The sequence below is a fragment of the Euphorbia lathyris genome, chromosome 9 (assembly GCF_963576675.1).
Source record: "Euphorbia lathyris chromosome 9, ddEupLath1.1, whole genome shotgun sequence".
Lineage (NCBI taxonomy): Eukaryota > Viridiplantae > Streptophyta > Magnoliopsida > Malpighiales > Euphorbiaceae > Euphorbia > Euphorbia lathyris.
The window spans coordinates 23,034,286-23,058,629 of NC_088918.1; the positions used below are offsets into that span (position 1 = coordinate 23,034,286).

General features: G+C 38.4%; 1 protein-coding gene across 2 annotated transcripts; it reads right to left on the reverse strand.

Annotated features, from left to right (window-relative positions):
• Positions 1-20,171: 20,171 nt before the first annotated feature.
• Positions 20,172-24,002, reverse strand: LOC136206913 (bifunctional 3-dehydroquinate dehydratase/shikimate dehydrogenase, chloroplastic-like). Of its 2 annotated transcripts, XM_065998121.1 has the most exons (12): positions 23,838-23,990; positions 23,568-23,614; positions 23,040-23,272; positions 22,574-22,679; positions 22,229-22,447; positions 21,762-22,108; positions 21,581-21,644; positions 21,373-21,481; positions 21,145-21,285; positions 20,823-20,971; positions 20,480-20,642; positions 20,172-20,379 (listed from the first exon to the last, which is right to left on the reverse strand). In XM_065998121.1, the coding sequence occupies exons 2-12, from the start codon at positions 23,568-23,570 to the stop codon at positions 20,336-20,338; spliced, it is 1,578 nt and encodes a 525-aa protein (XP_065854193.1). In that variant the 5' UTR covers positions 23,571-23,614; positions 23,838-23,990; the 3' UTR covers positions 20,172-20,335. The 2 variants fall into 2 exon arrangements, with proteins under 2 accessions (XP_065854193.1, XP_065854192.1); XM_065998120.1 differs by lacking the exon at positions 23,568-23,614 and having other exon boundaries at positions 23,838-24,002.
• Between the last annotated feature and the right edge of the window lie 342 nt (positions 24,003-24,344).

The window sequence follows — 24,344 nt, forward strand, 5'->3', positions numbered from 1 at the left end:
CTTCGTCAGTTTTAGCATCAAATTTACCAAGGTTGTCTTTTGTATTGAGTATAAAGCATTTACACCCAAAAGCACGAAAGTATCCAATGTTGGGCTTTCGTCCTTTCCAAAGCTCATATGGGGTTTTCTTAAGTATAGGTCTAATTAGAGCCCTATTCAGTATGTAATATACCGTGTGAACAGCTTCACCCCAGAAGTACTTTGGAAGCCTATTTCCACTCAACATAGTCCTAGCTATTTCGACAATAGTTCTATTTTTCCTTTCAACAACCCCATTTTGTTGAGGTGTTCTAGGAGCGGAGAAATTGTGGTCAATACCACTGATTTCACAAAATTCATCAAACTGTTGGTTTTTGAATTCTCCACCATTGTCGCTTCTAATGTGAGCTACTCTTAGGTCTTTGTCATTTTCAAGCTTTTTGATCAATGTAGTAAACATCTCAAAGGTTTCATCCTTGCTACTCAGCAAGATGATCCAAGTGTACCGAGAGAAATCATCTACAATAACCAAGGAAAATTTCTTACCTCCCAAGCTGAGTGGCTGGATAGGTCCGAAAAGATCCAAGTGTAGCAATTCCAATGGTCTCTTGGTTGAGACAATATTTTTGATATGAAATGACTTTTTAGTTTGTTTGCCTTGCTGGCAAGCATTACATAATTGATCTTTTTCAAATTTTAATTTGGGTAATCCCTCAACTAGTTGCTTTCTAGCTAATTTGGCAAGAAGTTCCATGCTAACATGTCCAAGTCTTCTATGCCATAGCCAGGAGTTATCATCTTTAGACACTAAGCATATGTTTTTAGAAAACTGTTTTTCTAAATTCAACATGTATATATTTTCTACACGAGGGGCAGTTAATATTAATTCATTTGTATTTCCCTCGAGTATTTGACACTTAGTATCATCAAATACAACCTTTCTGCCGCTCTTGCAAAGCTGAGCTACACTCAGCTGATTGTATTTGAGACCTTTAACTAAGGAGACAGACTCAATGGTTGGGTTACCTCCGATAGTACCTGAGCCGACTATCTTACCCTTTTTGTTGTCTCCAAAGCTTACACTTCCACCCCGTTTAAGCTCTAGTGTGATGAACTAAGTTTCATCACCTGTCATATGCCTTAAGCATGCACTGTCTATATACCATAGTTTTGACTTCTCCACGCATGTCAAGCTGACCTACAGTTTAAACTATTCATTTTTAGGTACCCAATTCCTTTTGGGTCCTTTCTTGTTAGTATAAACAGGTGCAAAATCATATTTTAACTTGTGACGACATACTTTTATGGTGTGGCCTGGTTTACCACGGAAATCATAAAAAGGTACCCTTTGTGGATTGAACTGAGTATGGTCAGCATTATTGTGTTGGGCATGCCAACATACTTTTGTGGTATGCCTTTTTTTTCCGCAGAAGTCACATTGGACAATCCGCTTGTTATGCCAACACACATCCTTTGTGTGCCCCCTTTTTCCACAACACTCATATTGAGTGATTTGCTTATGCTGACTAGTATTTGCATACTCAGCATGGGGTTTATTTCTATTTGAGCCCTTCCATTGACTCTGTAATGTTGTGATATCCTTTCTAAGTTTCTTTGACTCAGATTGAACCTCCGTGACAAACTTATGTAAGATTTGCATGTTGGTATGCAAGTCAGAGTTGTCCTTGAGAAGATATCGGAGGTCACTCAGCTTGACCTTTTCAATCTCATCACAGCGCTTGCTGAGTGATTTAATCTTTTTGTTACACTTCTTAGTTAGTGTATATAAGTCACTCGGGGCATTTACCATTTCGTTTCTAAGCAAGAGTAAGGATGTTACCTCATTGTTGTGATCCTCCTGGTCAGTTTCATCAGAAAGGCCAGCTTGCTCAGATTGGGATTGGTCAGCTCCATCATCTGCCATGAAACATATGTTGGCTGTTTCATTTTGCTCAGCTTCAGATGATGTTGACTCATCACTGTCACTCCATGTGGCTACCATAGCCTTTTTGCTTCCCGTCTTTTCTTTCTTGAGGTTGGGACAGCTTGATTTGATGTGCCCAGTTTGATGACACTCAAAACATGTGACAGACTTCGAGCTGTCCTTTTTGTACTTATCACTTGACTCAGCTTTGTATTTGTCCTTTCTTCTAAATGACCTTTTGCCGTTTCTATCATTTCTCCTGAACAGCTTCTTCATCTTTCTGGTGAACATGGCCAGTTCCTCATCATCAGTTGACTCCGCTTCAGTTGAGTCAGCTTTCATGATAAGTGACTTTTGTTTCTTATCTTCTGATTTTTCTTTCTCTTTGGCTTCAAAGTTTTTCATAGAGATTTCATGGGTCAGCAGGGATCCGATCAGCTCATCATATTTATAGGTAGTCAAGTCTTGGGCTTCTTCTACAGCTGTTTTCTTTGCTTGCTATCTCTTGGGCAGACTTCTCAGAATTTTCTTCACCTGTTCTTCTTCAGTGAAGTTCTTTCCAAGCCTTTTTAGCTCATTTATAATGTTTGTGAATCTTGCATTCATTTCTGAGATGTCTTCATTCTCATTCATCTCAAACAGCTCGTAGAGTCTTATATGTTGATTGACTTTAGACTCCTTAACTTTGCTTGTGCCTTCATAGGTTACTTCAAGCTTCTTCCAAATCTCCTGTGCTTACTCACAACCTGAAATCTTATTGTATTATGCAGCATCTAACGCACAGTGAAGCATATTTATAGCCGAAGCATTATTTTGTAATTTTCTGAGGTCATCCTCTGTCCACTCAGCCTCACTTTTAACAACTTTCTCATTGTTAACAGTTTTGTATGGCACATGTGGACTTTGAACAATTGCAAGCCATGCACTCATGTTTGTGGCTTGAATAAAGTTCTTCATCCTATTTTTCCAGAATGTATAATTTGACCCAAAGAATAGGGGAGGTCTAGTGATTGATAATCCCTCGGGGAGTATCTGTGTTGTTTGGTTTCCTGGAAGAAACCGAGTGCTATTCTCACCTATTTTTAGGAATCAGCTCAAGATTGTTAAATCTTTGAGTAGTGAGCTTAGGCTCAGATACCACTTGTTGGTCCCTGGTAATTAGTTCCAAGGGGGGGGGGTTAGGAACTAATATAACTTTTTCTCGTTTTAATTAAGCTGACTAGAAGTTATTTTTGAGAGTTTATTAACTCAGCTTTTGGTCAGCTTGGTGAGATGTGTTTCAAGACAGCTTTAGTCAGATGTTGACTAAAGTTGTTTTCTTGTGAGTTGAGAATTGACACTCTTGGAGGTCAGCTTCTAACTCAGCACCACTTATTTACTCAAGGTCAGCTTAGGCAATTTATATGCTGAGTAAATATAGCAAACAACACATGCAATATAAGAGAGAGTTCAGAGATTACTCAGTATCACTTATCCTGGTTCGGCCTCTCTGCCTACATCCAGTCCCCAGAGTCCTCCGAGCTTTTTGAATCCAATACTGAGCTCTTTAACGGTAGAGCACAAACCAATTACAAGGCAGTTGAATATGCAAGAGTACCTTCCTCTATTCGTCTACTCAACTCCTACTAAGTGCTACAACCCAGCACCTAGATTTCTCTACCACTGAATGCTTACAACCAAACACTCAGCTTAACACTCACAATCTTCCTATTGATCACAAACTTGTTCTTTTTATGCTAAAGAACACTTTAGATGATTACACAACAATCAATCTAGCATTTACACAGAGAATGGAAAATTTGGTGTAAGATCTTTTTGTATTTGAGTGCTTTCAAGATTTTCTCTCTTTGTATTTTTCTCTTGATGCTTCAGTGATTATCCAAGGTTCTTCATTGTCCTTTTATAGAGGGAAAACAGTAGATTTGGATCATTTGAATTGTTGTTACCGTTAACACGAAAACGGCTCTTTTGGGGGACAAATTCTGGTCAGCTTCAGTCTGTACCGCCATTCCCTTCCTCTGTTTTATTCAGGCGTCAGGTTTTGTCTTATTGCATCAGACTTGTCTTTTTGCACCAGTTGTCTTTTACCAATAATCCAACGACCCATGTTTCTTGGAATTAGTCTTTTGTGTGTCTTCGAGGTTCCAATTATTGGTGCGGAAGATTGGCAGACTTTGTCCTTTAGTGAACAGATTCTTTATGCTGTCCTGACTGTCACTCAGCTTTATTCGTTATCTTCGGATGTTCAACTTCTAAGCTGAGTTCCTTCTTGGTCAACTCTATTCTGTTTAAATGCTTCTGAAGGAGTCTTCAAAATTAGTTAGCTTCATTTTGCTTCTGAGTTCTACTCTACTCAGCTTTCATTCTGTCATGCTGAGTTCCGTTTAACTCAGCTTTGCTTATGCTGACTTCTGTCCTGTCTTACTTTATATATATATATATTCTTGCACTCAATATTGAACAAACACATTAGTACAATTAAATCAAAGCATTTAAATTTAATTGCCTCTTAATCATGGATGATTTTGTCAAATCAAAATCTTGTGGAAAAGGTGTTTCAACACATCTGACATTTGGCAAGAAGACAAACCTGGTGCTAGAAGACGAACCTGGCATAAGAAGACGAATCTGGCAAGCCTGGCTCCTGTGCAAATCAGAAGACAGGATTGGTCTGCGGTCCGGAAGTTGACCACGTGATGACGAAGAAGACCGTTGTTCTCACAACGGCTATGTCGGATTTTCAAATCATTGAAGCTTCAGAACTCACTATAAATAGACAAGTCCATCACTTGGATCATATACATAAGACATATACGATATACAGATAGAAAAGCTAATCTTCACTGAGTGAAAATTCCAAAATAGAAGCTGTCTGAAATGAAACAAAGCAAGCTCTTACACCAAACTCCAATCATTGTGTAAAAGTCTAGAGTGAATTTTATTCATCTAAAGTGTTCTTCTATTGAGTGAGAACAAACTTTTGTATCATTTGTAAAGGTTAGAAGAGTGAAGCTGAGTGCTCGGTTATAGTACTCAGTGGTAGAGAAAATCTGAATACTCGGTTATAGTATTCAATGGTAGATAGGATTGAGTAGATGCATAGAGGACGGTACTCTTGCATACTCAGTTGCTATTGTATACGGTTTGTGCTCTACCTTTAAAGAGCTCAGTAGAGGATTGAGAAAGCTCGGAAGGATTCCGGGGACTGGACGTAGGCGGTGAGGCCGAACCAGAATAAGTCTTCTGAGTAATCTCTAACCCTTTCCCTTGATATATATATATATATATATATATGTTGCTTGCTTAAAATTGCTCAGTAAATAATCTGCAAAAGCCGACGCTGAGTAACCAGAGTGTTGAGTTGGAAACTAACTTAAAGTGTTATTTCCCAACTCAATATTGAAACAGCTCTAGTCAGTATCTGATTAAAGCTGTCTTACATCTCACTCAGCCTTGCTGACCTAAAAGCTGAGTTAAACTATCAAACAAATAATTAAGTCAGCATTATAAAGCAAAAAGTTACATTAGTTCCTAACCCCCCCCCCTTGGAACTAATCCACATTACGTTACACGGGACCAACAAGTGGTATCAGAGCTCAGTAGCTCACTATTCAAGATAAAACTATCTTGAGCTGATCCCTGTAATGGATGAGAACATCACTCGTTTCCTTCCAGGAAATCAAACAACCCAGATACTCCCTGAGGGATTATCCATTAGTCGGCCTCCTCTGTTCTTTGGATCTAATTATACATTTTGGAAGAACATGATGAAAAACTTCATCCAGGCAACAAACATGAGGGCATGGCTAGCAATAGTCCAAGGCCCATTTGTTCCCTATGAAACCATTGACGGTGTGAAAACTATCAAAAGCGAGGATAAGTGGTCAGATGATGACCTTAAGAAATTACAAAATAATGCTTCAACTATCAATATGCTTCACTGTGTGTTAGATGCTGCAGAATACAATAAGATTTCAGGTTGCGAGTTAGCACAGGAAATCTGGAAGAAGCTGGAGGTTACCTACGAAGGAACCAGTAAGGTCAAAGAGTCCAAAGTGAATCAACACATGTGGCTGTACGAGCTGTTTGAAATGAATGATAATGAGGACATCTCTGAGATGAATGCAAGATTCACCAACATTATCAATGAGCTTAAGAGACTCGGTAAGAACTTCACTGAAGAAGAGCAAGTGAAGAAAATCCTAAAAAGTCTCCCCAAGAGCTGGCAAGCAAAGAAGACAGCTGTTGAAGAAGCTCAGGACCTGACCACGTACAAGTATGATGAGCTCATCGGATCTTTGCTGATCCATGAGATCTCCATGAAAAATTTTGAAGCTAAAGAAAAAACTGAGGACAAGAAGCAAAAACCTCTTGTCATGAAAGCTGACTCAACCGAAGCTGACTCATCAGATGATGAGGAAATGGCCATGTTTACCAGGAAGATGAAGAAGCTATTTAGGAAAAATGACAAGAACAGCAAAAGGCCATTTAAAAGAAGCGATAAATACAAAGCTGAGTCTAGCGACAGCAGACACAAGAAGGACAGCTCAAAGCCTGTTACTTGCTTTGAATGCCATCAAGCTAGGCACATCAAATCAAGTTGTCCTACCCTAAAGAAAGACAAGAAGGGAAGCAGAAACGCAATGGTGGCCACATGGAGTGATAGTGATGAGTCAACCTCATCAGAAGCTGATGCCACCGAGTCAGCTAACATCTGTTTCATGGCTGATGAATCTGCTGACCACTATCTCTCTGAGCAAGCTGACCTCTCTGATGAATCTGATCATGAGGAACATACAACTGAGGTAATGTCTCTACCCTTGCTTAGAAATGAAATGATTAATGCCCTGAGTGATCTCTATACACTGATCAAAAAGTGTAACAAGAAAATAAGAGCACTCAGCAGGCGGTGTGATGAGATTGAAGAGGTCAAACTCAGTGACCTCTGACATCTCCTTCAGGACAACACTAGGCAAGATGAAAATCTAAAAATCATGCATAGGTTTGTCTCTGAAGTCCAATCAGATTCTAAGAAACTGAGGAAGGATATCAAATCAATATAGAACCAGCTGAATACATCGGCTAAGAAGAGGTTCCATCCAAAAGCTGAGTACTCGGGTACCAGTCAGTGAAGGTGGAATACTCATCAGAATGTCCAATGTGACTTCTGCGGAAAGAAAGGACATACCACAAAGGTATGCTGGCATGCTCAGCACAATCGTGCTGACAAAAAATGGAAATACCCCCAAAGGGTAGTTAATTGTGACTTTTGTGAGAAAGCTGGCCACACTATAAATGTATGCCGTCACAAAATTAAATATGATGCATCACCTGTTGACTCTAACAAACGAGGACCCAAAAAGAATTGGGTACCTAAAGATAACTAATTCAATTGCAGGTGAGCCTGAAGTGTGCTGAGAAGTCAAAGCTATGGTACATTGACAGCGCATGCTCAAGGCATATGACTGGTGATGAAACTCAGTTCATCACACTTGTGCATAAACGAGGAGGTAATGTAAGTTTTGGAGACAACAAAAAGGGTAAGATAGTAGGGTCAGGTACCGTTGGTGGTAATCCTACTATTGAGTCAGTCTCCCTAGTCAGGGGTCTTAAATATAACCTATTGAGCGTAGCTCAGTAGTGTGACAGCGGTAGAAAGGTTGTATTTGATTCCACTGAGTGTAGGATACTCGAGGGAAAAACAAATGTGTTGATTTTAACTGCCCCTCGTGTTGAAAACGTTTTCATGCTAAACCTAGAGAATAAGTTTTCTAAAAATATATGCTTAGTGTCAAAGGAAGATAATTCCTGGCTATGGCATAGGAGACTTGGTCATGTAAGCATGGACCTCCTAGCCAAATTAGCAAAAAAGCAATTAGTTGAGGGATTACCCAAACTCAGGTTTGAGAAGGATCAACTGTGTAATGCTTGTTAGCAAGGTAAACAAACCAAAAAGTCTTTTCAAAGTAAAAATGTAGTCTCAACCAAGCGCCCGTTAGAATTACTACACTTGGATCTATTCGGACCAGTCCAGCCGCTGAGCTTGGGTGGTAAGAGATTTTCCTTGGTCATTGTAGATGATTTTATACTTGGGTCATCCTGCTGAGTAGCAAGGATGAAGCTTTTGAGATGTTCTAAACACTGATTAGAAAACTTGAAAGTGACAAAGACCTAAAGTTAGCTCACATTCGAAGTGATAATGATGGAGAATTCAAAAATCAACAGTTTGATGAATTCTGTGAAGTTATCGGCATTGACCACAATTTTTCTACTCCTAGAACGCCTCAACAAAATGGGGTAGTTGAAAGGAAGAACAGAACCTTAGTTGAAATAGCTAGGACAATGCTGAGTGAGAATAGGCTTCCAAAGTATTTCTGGGGTGAAGTTGTCAACACAACGTGCTATATACTCAATAGGGCTTTAATCAGACCTATACTTAAGAAAACCCCCTATGAACTTTGGAAAGGATGAAAACCCAATATTGGATATTTTCGTGCCTTTGGTTGCAAATATTTTATTTTAAATACTAAAGACAACCTTGCTAAGTTTGATTCAAAAGCTGATGAAGCTATCTTCTTAGGGGTACTCAACAAACAGCAAAGCATATAGGGTGTTTAATAAACGAACTCAGGTCGTAGAAGAATCTGTACATATTGAGTTTGATGAAACCGACCCTGCAGGGAAGATAAGTCAGCCTATTGAAGATGACCCATGCTCAGCTTCCGCTGACCAAAACGGAGCCACTGAGTCACTACCTCAAGGGCTGACCAATGGTAAGAACGAACCTGAAATTACTTTTACTGACCAATATACTCCTGTAGAGATTGTTGAAACACCTACTCCTGAAGACACTACATTACCAAAGGAGATCAAGGTTCCAAGAGGACACTCAGAGAAGTCCATTCTTGATGCTGCTGAGAACACCCTGATGGCCAGAAATCAACTCAGAAGATATCTCAGTAATGTTGCATTAGTCTCAGTTCTTGAACCAAAAAACTTTTCAGAAGCTGAGCACGATGAATTCTGGATAAATGCTATGCAAGAGGAACTTGATCAATTCAGAAGAAACGAAGTATGGGATCTAGTGCCTAAACCAAAGAATCAAAAGACCATAGGAACAAAATGGGTATTTCGAAACAAACTCGACGAACAAGGTAACGTAGTCAGGAACAAAGCCAGACTTGTAGCTCAAGGTTACAGTTAGCAGGAATGTATTGACTATGGTGAGACATTTGCCCCAGTAGCTAGATTAGAGGCTATAAGAATATTATGTGCATATGCTAGCTTTATGAATTTTAAATTGTTCCAAATGGATGTTAAAAGTGCATTTCTTAATGGAGTTATAAATGAAGAGGTCTACGTTAGTCAGCCTCCAGGGTTTGAGGATCCAAAATTCCCAAACCATGTTTATAAACTCAAAAAGGCTCTGTACGGCCTGAAGCAAGCACCACGTGCTTGGTACGAAAGGCTAACCAGATTTTTGCTGACCATGAACTATGTCAGAGAAAAAGCTGACACAACCTTATTCATTAAGAAAAAGGGTAAAGATACCCTGCTGGCACAGATATACGTAGATGATATTATCTTTAGTGCTACTAATGAGTCTATGTGCAAGGAATTTAGCAAACAGATGCAAACTGAGTTTGAAATGTCAATGATGGGAGAACTGAACTTCTTCCTTGGACTTCAAATCAAACAAGGTAAAAATGGCATCTTCATTAGCCATACAAAATATGCCAAGGAGATATTGAAGAAATTTGATATGGAAGGTTGTAAGCCAATATCTACCCCAATGGGTACTGACAATGTGCTATGTGCTGATGAAAAAGGTAAGTGAGTAGACAGCAAATTATATCGAGGTATGATTGGCTCTCTACTTTATCTAACTGCAAGCAGGCCAGACATTCAGTACTCAGTATGTTACTGCGCAAGATATCAAGCTGACCCTAAGGAATCTCATTACATAGCTGTAAAAAGAATCCTTAAATATTTGCAAAGCTCAGTGAATGCAGGTTTATGGTATCCAAACACAAACGATTTCACACTCATTGGATACACTGACGCTGACTATGGACGAGATAAGCTTGAGAGAAAAAGTACTTCAGGAGGATGTCATTTCCTTGGAAGCTGTCTAGTGTCTTGATTCAGTAAGAAGCAGTCGTCAGTTGCCCTGTCAACAACTGAAGCTGAGTACATTGCTGCTGAAAGCTGTGTTGCACAAGTCCTATGGATCAAGCAACAGCTGGATGATTATGGAGTTCAAACAAAAACAATAGAAGTCAAATGTGACAACAAAAGTGCCATTGACTTATCAAAGAATCCAATCCAACATAGCAGGATGAAGCATGTCAGCATAAGGCACCACTTCATCAGAGATCATGTACTCAAGGGTGAGATCAAGATGACCTATGTTCCAACAGGTGAACAGCTTGCAGATATCTTCACGAAGCCATTAGCTCGTGAGCAGTTCAGCATACTAAGGGAAGCTATCGGTATGTCTAATCCTCTTCAATAAAATTCTGAGTATGTTGAGTGATTATATCATGCCGAGTGATTATTACAAGTTGAGTAACTGTCATATGCTAAGTAGATATGAATGCTATGAAATCACTATTTGCTGAGTTGCCATACATATTGAGATGATTGCTAAAAGCTGAGTTACTACACATGGTAAGAACCCCTTCTACGCTAAACTTAGAACGCCAAACGTTTAGTATCTTAGATGTTGAGTAGAATACTTGCACGCATATTTATATAGCCACCTAGGATGATGTAAGTATAATGATTAGAAACCCATGCGCCGAATGTGTCATTAATGTCAGAATTTAAAGCCGTTGATCGATTCAAAACCAAACCGCCATTCTGACCTATCAGATCAACATGCACCGGCTATAAATAGTGGACAAATTCCCACTAACTACTCTTTACGCTTGAAACATTTCGCACGTGATCTCTCTCTCTTTGAATTCCCTAATCTTCTAACTCTCTCAAAAAACCCTCAAGAACGTCATGTCGAGCGATTCCTAGAACAACTCCGGTGAGCAATATGATGACGACTGCTCGGATATAAATCCTCCCTCTCATGCTGAGTAGGAATATCACGAGACTTCCTTAGAGTCTCAAGAACAGATTCATGGTCAGCATGACCAAGCTATGCCTGAGGTCAGCATCCTCGGCGAAAACCCCAACACTGACCAAACAACTCCATCAAAGAAGAAGAAGGAAAAGAAAAAACCTAAGGAGAGGAAATTCTATCAGGTTTTCGACAGTATCAAAGGCCTAAACTTCTACCATTCTCGATGGTTTTCTGGAGGCTTCATCGAGGAAGAAAAACCCTTCTGTGACTGGATTTCAACGAATGGGTGGACTGACCTCTTCTCTCTCCCTGGAACAACTTACCCGCAACTGGTAAAGGAGTTTTATACAAATCTAACGGTCGCTGAGGACGACGATGATTATCTGATCACTAAGGTTAAAAACAAGGACATCACCATCACTCCCTCCTACCTTTCCATCATGCTAAAGCTTAAGGCAGAAGGTGCTAAACTGCGATGCACAAATGACTACAAACGGATCGATTACAATGCTGAGTTCTGTAAACCTAAAAATCACAAAGGTGAAATCTCCAGTACCAGCATGGGTCAGCCTCAGAAACAAGCTCACTACATCCTGACCAACTTTCTCTTTCCCAAGGTCAACTCCTCCTCATTAGCCTCAAACTTTGAGTAGGGCTTTATCTGGCATATGCTGACCTACCAGCCACTCAATATGCCCATCTTTCTAATTGGGGCTTTTCAACGAAGCATGGGGATACTCAGGATGGGCTCCCTAATCACCAAAATCCTTCAGGATCACAAGGTCAGCTTGAAGGGAGAAATTAACGTCGAAGGCACTGAGATCACCTCCGGAATTCTATTCGGCTCAGCTCATAGCCTTCCCATCAAACCTAAGAAGGGTAAGGGACCCATGGTTGAAGAAACTCTTGCTGAGGATGATGTGGTTGAAGAGGCAACTGCTGAGTTATCAAAGAAAGGGAAGAAAGCAGTAGTCGCTGAAGCACCGGCTAAGCGAACTCGGCAGGAAAGAAAAAGGAAAGCTGACCAATCCTCAACCCCACTAGCCAAAGATATTAACAAGACTGCCAAGAAAATCAGGGTGGTGGTTAGTGGAAAGAAAACTGCACATGCTAAGTCAGTGCAGAAGAAGGCAGAGTCAGTTGAGAAAAGGAAGGAAAGAACTGACCCTGAAGAAGAGAGTGAGGAGACTCTTGAGCAACCCCTAAAGAGGAAGAAGACCTCTGGGATGACACCTTTGGAAGCCAACACCATTGACTTCATCATCACCAAAGACTCTCACTTCCTGCGAGCTCAAGAAATCGACCTAGAAAAGACACCTTGTGATCAAGAGGAAGATCAAGGTTGTACTGAAGAACTGGCTCGAGCTAACCAGGTACATTCGGTTGAGCCAAGTAAAACAGCTGCCGCTGAGCAGGCTAATGAGCAAGGAGCTAAGTCTCAAGTAAAGGACAAGGTTGAGGATAACCTTTATGCTGACTTAGGACTCAACTTCTCTTCTAAGTCACCAGACTCTCCTGCTGCTGACCCTTCTCCTCCAACCAAAACTTAAAAGGGTAGTGCGGACAAGCATTTTAAACGCAAAGCTCAAAAGCCCAGCGTTATAGATCTGCTAGATGAATCACCACTGAGGGACCCAATCACAGACTTAACTGGGCTCCAATTCCAGTTCTTCACCGACATCACTGAGCCCACTCCGGACCAAGTAAAGGAAAAACAAGCCTCTGTTTCTCAAGCTGAGGAACAAGCCACTAAGGGTCAAATTTCTACCGAAACCTCTGCTCATCCTTCCACTGAGCAAGTGCTCGAAGTTCCTGCTACTCAACATAAAAAGCTAGCAAAGGAAACTCCACCTGCTAAAGACAGTGCTGAGTTGCCTCCACCTCAAAGTTCAACTCAACTCCAGACTGACCCTGAGCAGGTTAATAAGACTACCGAGCAACCACTTCCATCATCTACTAAGCAGATAATAAATCAGCCAGCTCCCGTTGCTGACTTAAATAACACAAGTGCAGATACTGACCAAGCTGGCACTTCTACTTCTGGGCAGCACCGAAACACTCCATCACCTGCCGCTAACCAGAAAGTGGCCCTTGAGACAACGCAAAACCTGTCTGAAGATGATTCGTACAACTTCTTAAATGCCTCTGAATCAGGCCGGTGAATCATCAACTCAGCACATATGCTTCTCCTGGCAATAGATCAGTCTCACGTTGATGCTGCTGGGTCCGCTCCTGCTGAGTCACCTCAATTTTCATCCGTCACGCAACTTCTGACCGAACTTAAAGGTCTTAAGGAGCTGATGAGTGTTATGACCTCTTTGGTCTCTTAGCAGCCCAAACAAGAATTCATGGTCAAGCTGGCTGAACTTCAGCTGATGATGGTAAACCACATGGACTCCATCAAAGGAAAACTTAATGCCTTATCAGCTGCGAACTCAACATCTGCAACCTCTGCTGAGGTCACTCAACAGTTCACCAAGCTGACCTCTGAGCTAGTCGGAGCTCGTGAACTTATCTCCTCCACCTCTCAATGCTCCATTGAACAGGTTGGTGAAGCAATTCGCCTACTCAACCTAAGCAAAGAGGAAATGGACACTGACCAAGTAAAGACCAATGATATACTTCACTGCACCCGGTCAACACTTGCGCATGTTAGGCACATCAATGCCCAACGTCATTCATATGATTCTTCTCTGCTCAGGATGTACTATCAATCCTATGCACGGATGATGGATTCCATCACTTGGATAGGGAAGTCTATTGAGTTTTTACTCAGTATGCTCAGCGCAAAAATCAAAATCCCCTCTTCAAGTATGGCCGATGGACTGCAGGTCTTTAAGGGTCTTAAAGACAGTACGAGCCACATGCAACACTATTCCACCATATTGACTCGTGCTATTCAACAGGGTCAATTCTTTGCTCCTCCCCTTCCATCTCATGATGCTGGAAAAACGAGGGAGAAAGATCAAGCAAAGCAAGCTGCCGGAACTCAGCAGAAGCCGGGGGAGAAAGATAAAGCTAAACAGCCAACCGCCGGAACTCAGCAGAAGCCTCCTGGCTCAACTTCTGCTGTCCCAGGCAACCAAACTCAGCAGCAAAGAACAACCAAGCCGAGCCAAACCAAACCTAAGTCAAACCAAGTTTAAGTCAATCTCAAGAAATAGAACTAGCAATAGCCTTAGCTTGTAACTTGTGTTTCTCATATGGCATGATTATTGTTGAACTGAGTATATCTAATATATAAGCATCTTCTCTTCAAACTGTCTTTATATATGCGATGCTTACTTGCTGTGTTTATATGCTGATCTGTCTCATGTAACTACTCATTGAACAATCAATTAAAACTTGTGAACACAAAAATTTAACAAGTAAAATATACTCAGTATACCTCAACTCTGATAAACCCAACTCTGACACCTGAACTTAACTAATATCAAAACTGAGTAAATGACTAAATGTTCCAAGTATTTGACCTAACTCTGAAAGCTAACCTTAGACTCACTTCGATTAAATCTTAGAAGGTTTAGAATTGAACTAAGTCAGTAGATGCAACCCTTACGGGGGAGTACTTTCAGAAAAATAGAAAAGGTCAACTATCATGGGGAACCTCAACACTGAGTTCCGTAATTGAATACTTTTGCCAACATCAAAATGGGGGGAGTTTGTTGAAACACATTTCCACATGATTTTGATTTGACAAAATTATTCCCATAATTAAAACAATTAAATTTAAGTGCTTTGATTTAATTGTACTAATGAGTTTGTTCAATGTTGAGTAAGTTAACTAACGAGAACATGAACTGAAAGCTTATAAAAGAAAGACAGAACAAAGTCAGCATGAGCAAGTCACACAACAGACGCTGAGTAGAATGCAACTCAGCCTTACGAAAGAAACGTCTTCTTCAGAAAAGCTTGAAGGCGAAGCTGCTAAGTCAAGCTGAGTAAATATCAAAGTCGCCGCTAAGTCAAGCTGAGTAATAATCAAGTCAGCTTCAACAATCCGTCAACTTGAAAGACAAGGTCTGACACATCACTGAAACAAATCAGAAGCCTCGAAAATCTATTTCAAGAACCTTTTCGAGACGCATGGACCATCTGATATTTGGCAAGAAGACAAACCTGGTGCTAAAAGACGAACCTGGCACAAGAAGACGAATCTGGCAAGCCTGGCTCCTGCGTAAATCAGAAGACAGGATTGGCCTGCAGTTTTGGAAGCTGACCACGTGATGACGAAGAAGACCGTTCTCCTCACAACGGCTATGTCGGATTTTCAAATCATTGAAGCTTCAGAACTCACTATAAATAGACAAGTCCATCACTTGGATCATATACATAAGACACATACGATATACAGACAGAAAAGCTAATCTTCACTAAGTGAAAATTCCAAAATAGAAGCTGTCTGAAAAGAAACAAAACAAGCTCTTACACCAAACTCCAATCATTGTGTAAAAGTCTAGAGTGAATTTTATTCATCTAAAGTGTTCTTCTATTGAGTGAGAAAAAACTTTTGTATCATTTGTAAAGGTTAGAAGAGTGAAGCTGAGTGCTCGGTTATAGTACTCAGTGGTAGAGAAAATCTGAATACTCGGTTATAGTATTCAGTGGTAGATAGGATTGAGTAGACGAATAGAGGACGGTACTCTTGCATACTCAGTTGCTATTGTAAACGGTTTGTGCTCTACCTTTAAAGAGCTCAGTAGAGGATTGAGAAAACTCGGAATGATTCCGGGGACTGGACGTAGGTGGTGAGGCCGAACCAGGATAAGTCTGCTGAGTAATCTCTAACCCTTTCCCTTGATATATATATATATATATATATATATATATATATATATATATATATATATATATATATATATATATATATTGCTTAAAATTGCTCAGTAAATAATCTGCAAAAGCCGACGCTGAGTAACCAGAGTGCTGAGTTGGAAACTATCTTAAAGTGTTATTTCCCAACTCAATATTGAAACAGCTCTAGTCAGTATCTGATTAAAGCTGTCTTACATCTCACTCAGCCTTGCTGAGTTAAACTATCAAACAAATAATTAAGTCAGCATTATAAAGCAAAAAGTTACATTAGTTCCTAACCCCCCCTTGGAACTAATCCACATTACGTTACACAGGACCAACACTTTGAGCTAGAGATAATAGAGAATTGTCTATATAGGTGCTGCGGGAGAATCAGATTCGTATCTGAATCTTATGATGTATTTTTCGACCAGATATAGGTTGAATCTGTCATAGAGTCCTAAATAAAAGTTCTTTATTTTTGTCTTACGTTTCCAGGGGTTTTTGAATCGCCTTAATCAGACTCCGTATGAAGAAGCTAGGCTGGAAACGATATCTGTTGGTCTTTTTAGCTATCAACCGGAATTTGGTTTTTGTTTTGATTTTATTATCTTTATTTGAGAGCCAAGTTGATTGGAGTGAAAAATTATAGATATAAGTATTATTATTGTGATGAAGTAAGATTATATGCTGATGCAAATCATTGATTCGAATTATTTGAAGTTTAAGAAAAATATAATATCATACATATTAGCGGTTCAAAAGTGATATTTTTGAAGTCTGTAGAACTTGGAGATAGGTTAAATATATTTGATATCTATGCAATTGATGGAATCAATTGTGATATAAATATATTAAAGTGAGATTTGGTTTAATGATAGGAAGATATGAATATAAAGTATATCATATGATATAAAATTGAATATATGATATTTAAAGATTTATTGTGGATTTATTGCTGATGGAATTGACTAGGTTGAAGTTTAGAGTTACTATAGTAATATATATTATAATTATTAGGTGTATGATTTTTATTTGGTGCTATAGGAAAAGTTTGGAGTTAATTTAATGGTTTTATGTGTAACTTAAAAGTTTAGAGTAATTTTTAAAAGATTATAAAAAGATGGAGGATCAAACGTGATATTTGTTAAATTTGGATATATATTCCAAAAGTATGCGGATGATCATCATATTTGGTTTTTGTTTTTGTTTTTCTTTTCTTTCTCTGCCTCTTCGTCTTCTTCATCGTTCTTGAACCGTTTCTCCACCGTTTCTTTGATTTACGGAGATTCGACCGTCCGAATCACTCGAAATTTAAAATATAGCATTCTTATGTATAGATCTAAATCCTAACCGAAGAATTTTTGAGTTTCAGCAGTGTTTGAAGGAAAATGTCTTAGACAGGATTTAGAGGAGAATTGTACGGGTATGTTTTCCTCAGTTAGTAGCCAAAGTAAGCAACTGTCAACTATATTTTGAGTTATATATATATATATATATATATATATATATATATATATATATATATATATAATCAATGAATTTTCAGAAATTGACATCTTAGGGTTTATATAGGTATTTTCTAAAATTGGAGTTTTTCACGATCTTGCTTTTTATTGTGAAAGTAGAGTTCAAATGAAGCTATTGACTATGGTTATATGTGAATTACAGATTTTACTTGGTTATATTGATTTGAGGTTTCATTTGATTAATTAACTTTGGAATTTTTATTAATTAAGGATTGATATTTTGGAGAATTGAAAACTTGTGAGCTTGATTATGATCAAGTGAAGTATATATATATATTTACATATATGTTTTTGGTTTCAATTTATATATATATTGAATAAAATGTTTGGTATCCATTAAGAGTAGTCCGGTTGGGTGGTTTCATATCTAAAGACCATATGTAGTGAGAAATATGGCCTGTGTACACAGTCTGAAGACCTATTGAGTATGGCAGCGAAGTGTTGGGTAAGACCATATGAGATATGCAATGTTAAAAAACGTCTCGTATATGTTGTGATTTGTGATTGAATTATAAGGGGATGAACTCAAGAATAAATACAAGATTATATATTTTTGGTTTTTGGTTTAATACCTTGACTATATTATGAACTTAAGTTTTGAGTATATTTTATAAGTATATTTTATAAGATTTTGATTAAATCCTTTTATAAATGTATATATGTAGCTATGTTAACTAAAATTGGTTTTTTTATAGCTGATAGTTTCTTACTGAGATTTTTGTCTCACGTTTTTAAATGTTTTAATGTTTTTAGGTGAGAAAGTACATGATATAGAGAAGGTTACCGACCGATTAGGCGAGGTTTGGAAGTTGGCTGCTTATTGTTAGAATTATGGTTAGAACTTTGGTATTTCAATTGTAATATAATGAAGTTGGTAAATATATATTGAGGTCCTCGAAAGACTAATGTAGTAGGAAGATGAATTATTTTAGAATATATATTGAAGAGGAAAGCCAAAATAAATAAATAAATAAATATGATATTATGATATTGGGATAAATTGGAGACTCATAAGTATTGATTATGATCTTTCTATTTCACGCCCGATGCCGATTGAGGTTGTCTAGGGTCGGGTGTGACAGATAAGATGGGGGAGGTCCAAAACCGGGTCGGACAAGAGGTTGAGAAAAATTACCTAGAGGCGGAAACATCGGGGGATGTTGTGGCTGCTCGGTTGAACGAGGAAGATTTTGTTGACGAGCCCGCAGAAACATCCCACCATCGTGTTTGTCGAACAGGTAAGTGGCTGTTACGGACGACGGTTCAGGAGCTGTGAACGGAGATTCGAACCGCCATCCCGATGACGGCTGAAGGGAAGAAGCCGACGCCGTGTTAACAGTGTATTCGGTGTTGATACTGACCGATAGAGCCGCCGATCGCGCGGTAGGGAGAGGTTGCGGCGTGACAAAGCTGCCGCCGCTCTCCTCGGTTATATTTAGGAATGACGAAATCGAGCCAGCCAACGTCGACGTGCCAAGGACCGCCGCAGGGGATGAATTTCCAGCGGCAAAAACGGACTGCGGCTGCTGTTCAGATGAAACAGATGCCACTTGAGGAAGAGAATTACTCGGTATAGATGCGGAAGCGGAGCCAGACATGTTCGGACCTTGTACTGCTCGCGATACCATGTTGGAATAAATCTAGTTTATGAAGAACAAGTGAAGTAGAGAGAGAGAATCGACGGTGAGAGAGAGAGATAGAGAGTGATTGAAAAGTATTTCCCTTGATTAGGGTTTGTATTGATCAACCGTATATATATGACATGTATAGTTGTTGTAGTCTAACTAGGATTCTCAACCCTAATTAGACGTATAATGTAAATACAACTCTATTTGTGTATAACTAATTATCTAATAGATAATAAGGATATTATCTCTGATCCTAATTAGACTTATAGAGTAAGCGAGACTCTAATTAGTATACAGCTAATTAGTGAAGAGATAATAATACTATTATCTCTACCAATCCAATGTTAGAGATATAATTCTAAACTATGAGTCACTACAATCATTATGCAAATGTTGAATTTGAAATATACAATTGTTTAGGCTCAATCTTAAGTACTTAATAAAAGGTTTTAAAATTTCAAGTGGATGATTGCTGGGATTAGTCCTATTATTAATTTATAAAAGTGTTATTGGGCTTGGCCCAAATTTGAGGTTTGATAAAATTTTAGTTACTATGCCCACTTATATATCCATTACAGCCCCCACGACTCCACGAGAGATAAAAGAAGTGTTAAGAATCTCGTATAAAAAACTTATCACTTGTAAAAAAAAAGGTTTATAAAGTGGTGCCTCATACTATTGGAATGTAGTCCAAGATATATCCACTTTTGTAGAAGGGAAGAGGACCTACACGAAGCTTATTTGGCTTTTGACATCCACACATGTGCGCCATCGCCGTCCGACCGGCCGAACCGGGTCAGTGTGGTGTGGACACTTATAGTTTTGGAGGAAATTTTACTTAATTTCAACATACCAGATTTTTCTCCCCCACTAATTAATAGCTTCTCTGTATGTTTTTTTTTTTTTTTTTTGTAACTCCCAATTTTTTAAAAAGATTAAAGCAGAGAAATACATATCATTTTTTTAGAAGATCAATTCTAAGAACAATTGAGCAGTTTTTGTCTTTCATCTCTCTGAGTGTAATTATTGAACAATTTTCGTTCATGCATATCATAATCGATTTACAAACTAACTGGGTTGTTTTATCCTAGAGATGATCGACTGTTAGTCCGCTTGCACATTTTCGAGGCAGTGTCACAAACATCTTAAAGAGAGTAATCTCTTCTGCGACATATGGGTAAATATGAACCTTGATGAAATATGGGTAAACATGAACCTTTTTCTCTTGCTGGGTAATGAAATAAATCAACAATCATTTCTGAAGGCTGTTTCATTAAAGAAACCAAAATAATTTATTGATACATAACAGTACAATAATACAACTTCTGCTTGCTCTTCTCAAACAATGATAAAATATGAAAAAACTTGGAATTTTTATAAGATTCACTTCTTTAGAATCTTCTTCTTATGTATTTCTTGCAATTGTATCCCTGATCAGTTGTTTTGGTGCTGCAAAATACAAAATTGAAAACAAAGATCAACACAATGTAAAAGAACAAAGTACCATTAGGGTTTGGTTTATCTGTTGAGTTTCATCTTAAGATCTTACCAGGCAAACCGGTGAATCGTTCGAACTGTACATATGCTTGGTTGGTGAACATCTCTGTCCCGTAAACGATAATGGCTCCACATTCTTGTGCTTCTGTCAAAAGCCTCGTCATTTTTGGTGTGTAGATTGCATCAAAGACCAAGGAGTAGTGTTTCAGAGCTTCCTGCAAACAGAACAGATGATTCAGATTGCTCAGCCCAACCTCATAATTATAGCACGATGACTCGATATCCGAAATAGGTTAGTCTAGCTAGTTACTAAACAACCTCAAATGCTGACACTACATGGCTGAAAACCATTTCTGGAAGGAATAAAATGAATACACTGATGGACAAGGGCGAACCTTAGGAAGGGGTGTTTCGTCGGTTCTTGGTTTCATTCCAACCGAAGTTGTATTTGCGAGGATCATTCCTTCTTCTGGATGGAAATCTTTTAGTTCAGATAGTGTCATTGCTTGTCCTCCAACTTTACTTGCAAGCTCTTTGGCTTTGTCTGGTCAGACAAGAAGAAAATGATCATTAAGTTCACCAAACACGGACTTTGAAACAATAATCCAAAATTCCGGCTGCATGAGAAAAACTTCTAGCCGGATTTAACGTCAAGGTATCTTCAACTACCTACCAGAAAATATACTTCAGTGATATAGCGGAATCAGAAAAACTCACCAAATGAACGATTAGCAACAACAACTCTTGCACCCTTCTCATATCCACCATAAGCAAGGGCCTTTCCAGCTCCACCAGCTCCCATGACAACAAAGAGTTTACCAGCCAAGGGGGAAGCGGAAGCAGTGGCACCATTTGATCCTGATAGAAAGTTGAAGAGTCAACGGGAAAGGCGATAAATTTTTAGTAAGTTTAAACTAAACAAGGCATTAAAGTTGCATTAGATACCTCGGAGAGCCTCTTCGATAGCTCCTATGGCTCCAAGATAGTCAACGTTGTATCCTATTAACTTCCCGTCAGCAGGTCTCTTAATCATGCAACTAATAGCTCCTATTGCCTGCAAAAAGAAAAAGATTAAAACTTATAAAAAGATTTCATTTTTTTGGTGATGCTAAATAGTGTTAGAGATTAATTTCGATAGTAGATATTCAACTACCTGGGCAATTGGATCAATCTCGTCACAGCATTTAAGTCCAGCTTCCTTGTGTGGAATTGTGTAACTACATTTCAAATCAATCAAGATTACCTCATCTTTCAACAGTGAAATAAGAAAGCTCGAACATTAAACCGTGATGAACACTGCTATTGAATCAATAGACTCCAGTGAAATTTATTACCTGTATCCAACAAAGTCTGAAGATGAATAAGTTGATATGTAGTTCGCAACACTGTCAACCAAAAGAGGTAGATAAATTCCATTGAAACCAACCGACTTAAACGCTGTGTTGTAGAGGTGAGGACTTTTGCTGTGACCAATAGGATTTCCAATAACACCATGTACTTTAGTATCAGCTCCAATTTGTCTGAAATTATACAAATCTAATAAGTCTTTGACTGTTGGTTGCCCAGGGGCAGATACTACCCCTGCTTCTACTGAACCAAAAGTGAGAAATCCTCCAAATTTCGAAGCAAGTACTCTTGACATGAGGCCTCTCTCAGCCATAACAATTCCTATCATCGGTACCTATGATAATTTAACTAAGGTGTCATTCTTCATTATGTTACACAACTTTGAACACATGCCTTTGATATGCAAAGGATTCATAAATTTCGAAAGGTGTAACCTAGCATATTGATTACTTACTTGTGAATGCACAAGAACTTGAAACATTCGTGCATTGTCTGTGATGTCTAAAGCCGTTGTTGCAATCTTTACTATATCAGCTCCAGTAGCTTGTATTCTGGCAGCAAGGTTGGCGATTTCTTCTGTAGATGGAGTATTCTCATAGTTGTGTGAAGAAACAATGACCTTGACCTTCTCAGGTTTCTTCCCTTGAATGGAATTGAAGAAATCATGAGCAACCTTCACGAGCAAAAAGGAATTGTTTCAATTAATTGGCACATAGAAATTATTGAAGACAAATCAAGTAATTAAGTTGTCTTTTAGTCAACCTCAAAACCAAGTTATGAACAACCTAAGAATATCAACCTTTAGCTCAACATCAATGAAATCTGATCCCAATTCCATAGCCAGACGGAGTGCTTCTTGACGCTTGCTTTCGTCACCATCATACTCACCACCTTCCCATTTTGGTCTAAAAGGTAAAAACAGTACATATGAAACATCAACAAAAAAATTCGAATTTTCAAATGCAAATTGTACTTTAGTAAAGTTCCCAAATTGACAAAAAGATTGGAAACTTCAATGCATGACCATGTAACTTTACAATGTTGGAGATCTAAAGCAGCTAAGTATGAAATCCTTTAAAAAAATCTTATGACGCTGATTAGTTACTGTTGAAAAGCCAGTTGAGTTTCCCATTATCTGGGAAAATGGAGAGAGAGGAAGAAACCACATTTAGCATTCTACTGATAGCATGTATCTCAAAATATAGCACCTAAGACTCGAGATGCAATCTTCATTAAAAGATACACTGGCTTTTATGATCAATTACCTATATGTGACGAGAGTTGGTAAAGAACTTTGCTTAATCAAGACCTCAAGATCCTGTTTAGGGCTAAAATTTTCCAAAAAATCAACCCGAATTTCAGCAAGATCAGCTCCAAGTTCCTTTGCCTTCTTTATTTGAACCAACATTTGATCAACTGTTTTTGCCATTACTGGAGCACAGATTAGCGTATTGTTTCTTCGAGCTCCATCTGGAATTTGAAGATCCACAGTGCTCAACTGAAATCCACCAAAAATTTGAAAGTTGAAATAAATTCCTATAACTATGCCCTATAAACAATTTAACGAACTTCACATAAAATTTAAATAGTTCACCATCTGTGTCTACCTTTTACTTCAATATCTCATTAACCAAGCTCATAAAAAAAACTGGAATTTGAAATAGCAACAATAACATTGTGATAAATTGCACTCAGTGATTGCAGAGGCAGATGCTAAGCCAATAAATTAAGTAATCAAGCTTAATTTAACACTAGAAAAGTCAGAGAAATGAAACAAATATGAAATTTATTACCATGAATAGAATTCTTCAAGATCAGACAAAATCCCCAAATAAACGCCCTATAATATGCATATATGAAAAGAACAAATGCCTATTAACTTGAGCTTAGATTAGATGAATGATCATTGATCACAGCCAAAAAAACAAGAGAATTTGAGCCAAACAGTTGATCTTCTAATAAACAACTAAATAAGAGATCAAACGCCAAATCAGATGAACTTTCTTCTTTTCTGAGAAAGAGAAATCAAACAGAAAATTAAGAAATGAAAAGGGGGGAAATACCGGGACACTGCCGAGAGTCATTTAGCGGTTGAAGTTGAAATCAACGGTGGATTGAGGAAGCGAGGAATGGGGGAAATGATGAGTAAGAGAAAAGAGAGAGAAAGAAGGAGAGGATCATGGAAGTAGGTGGGAGGGTGAGCTAGGTTTATATATAAGAGAAGAAGTTTTAAAGAACAGTCTCTGTTTCTCATTTTCTTTTTTATAAACTAGAATGTTAGCTACTAACTACTTTCCTTATTCCATTTGGAAATACAGTTACCCGCTTTTTTTTTTCTTTTTTTTTTTATCTTAAAATTAACCTATTTAATTAATAGATGTAAAATAAAATTTTCTTTTGAAAGAAGAAAATTCATTAAATTCTAAAACGATTACATCCTCAACCAACAAGATTCGAACAAAAACGAACCGTGAGACTAAAAGGAGGACTAGTATGAGATCGAGTTGCCTTAGTAAGACTATGAGCAACACGATTAGCTTGTCTTTGCTTAACTAACAATATGGATAGCT

Excerpts from the sequence above, each read along its gene's own strand:
- LOC136206913 (XM_065998120.1), bottom strand. The coding sequence starts at position 23,858 with ATGACTCTCGGCAGTGTCCCG. Across the intron at positions 23,273-23,837 it reads TGACTCTCGGCAGTGTCCCG|TTGAGCACTGTGGATCTTCA; the intron begins GTATTTCCCCCC and ends GGTGGATTTCAG. Across the intron at positions 22,109-22,228 it reads AAGTTCTTGTGCATTCACAA|GTACCGATGATAGGAATTGT; the intron begins GTAAGTAATCAA and ends AAATTATCATAG.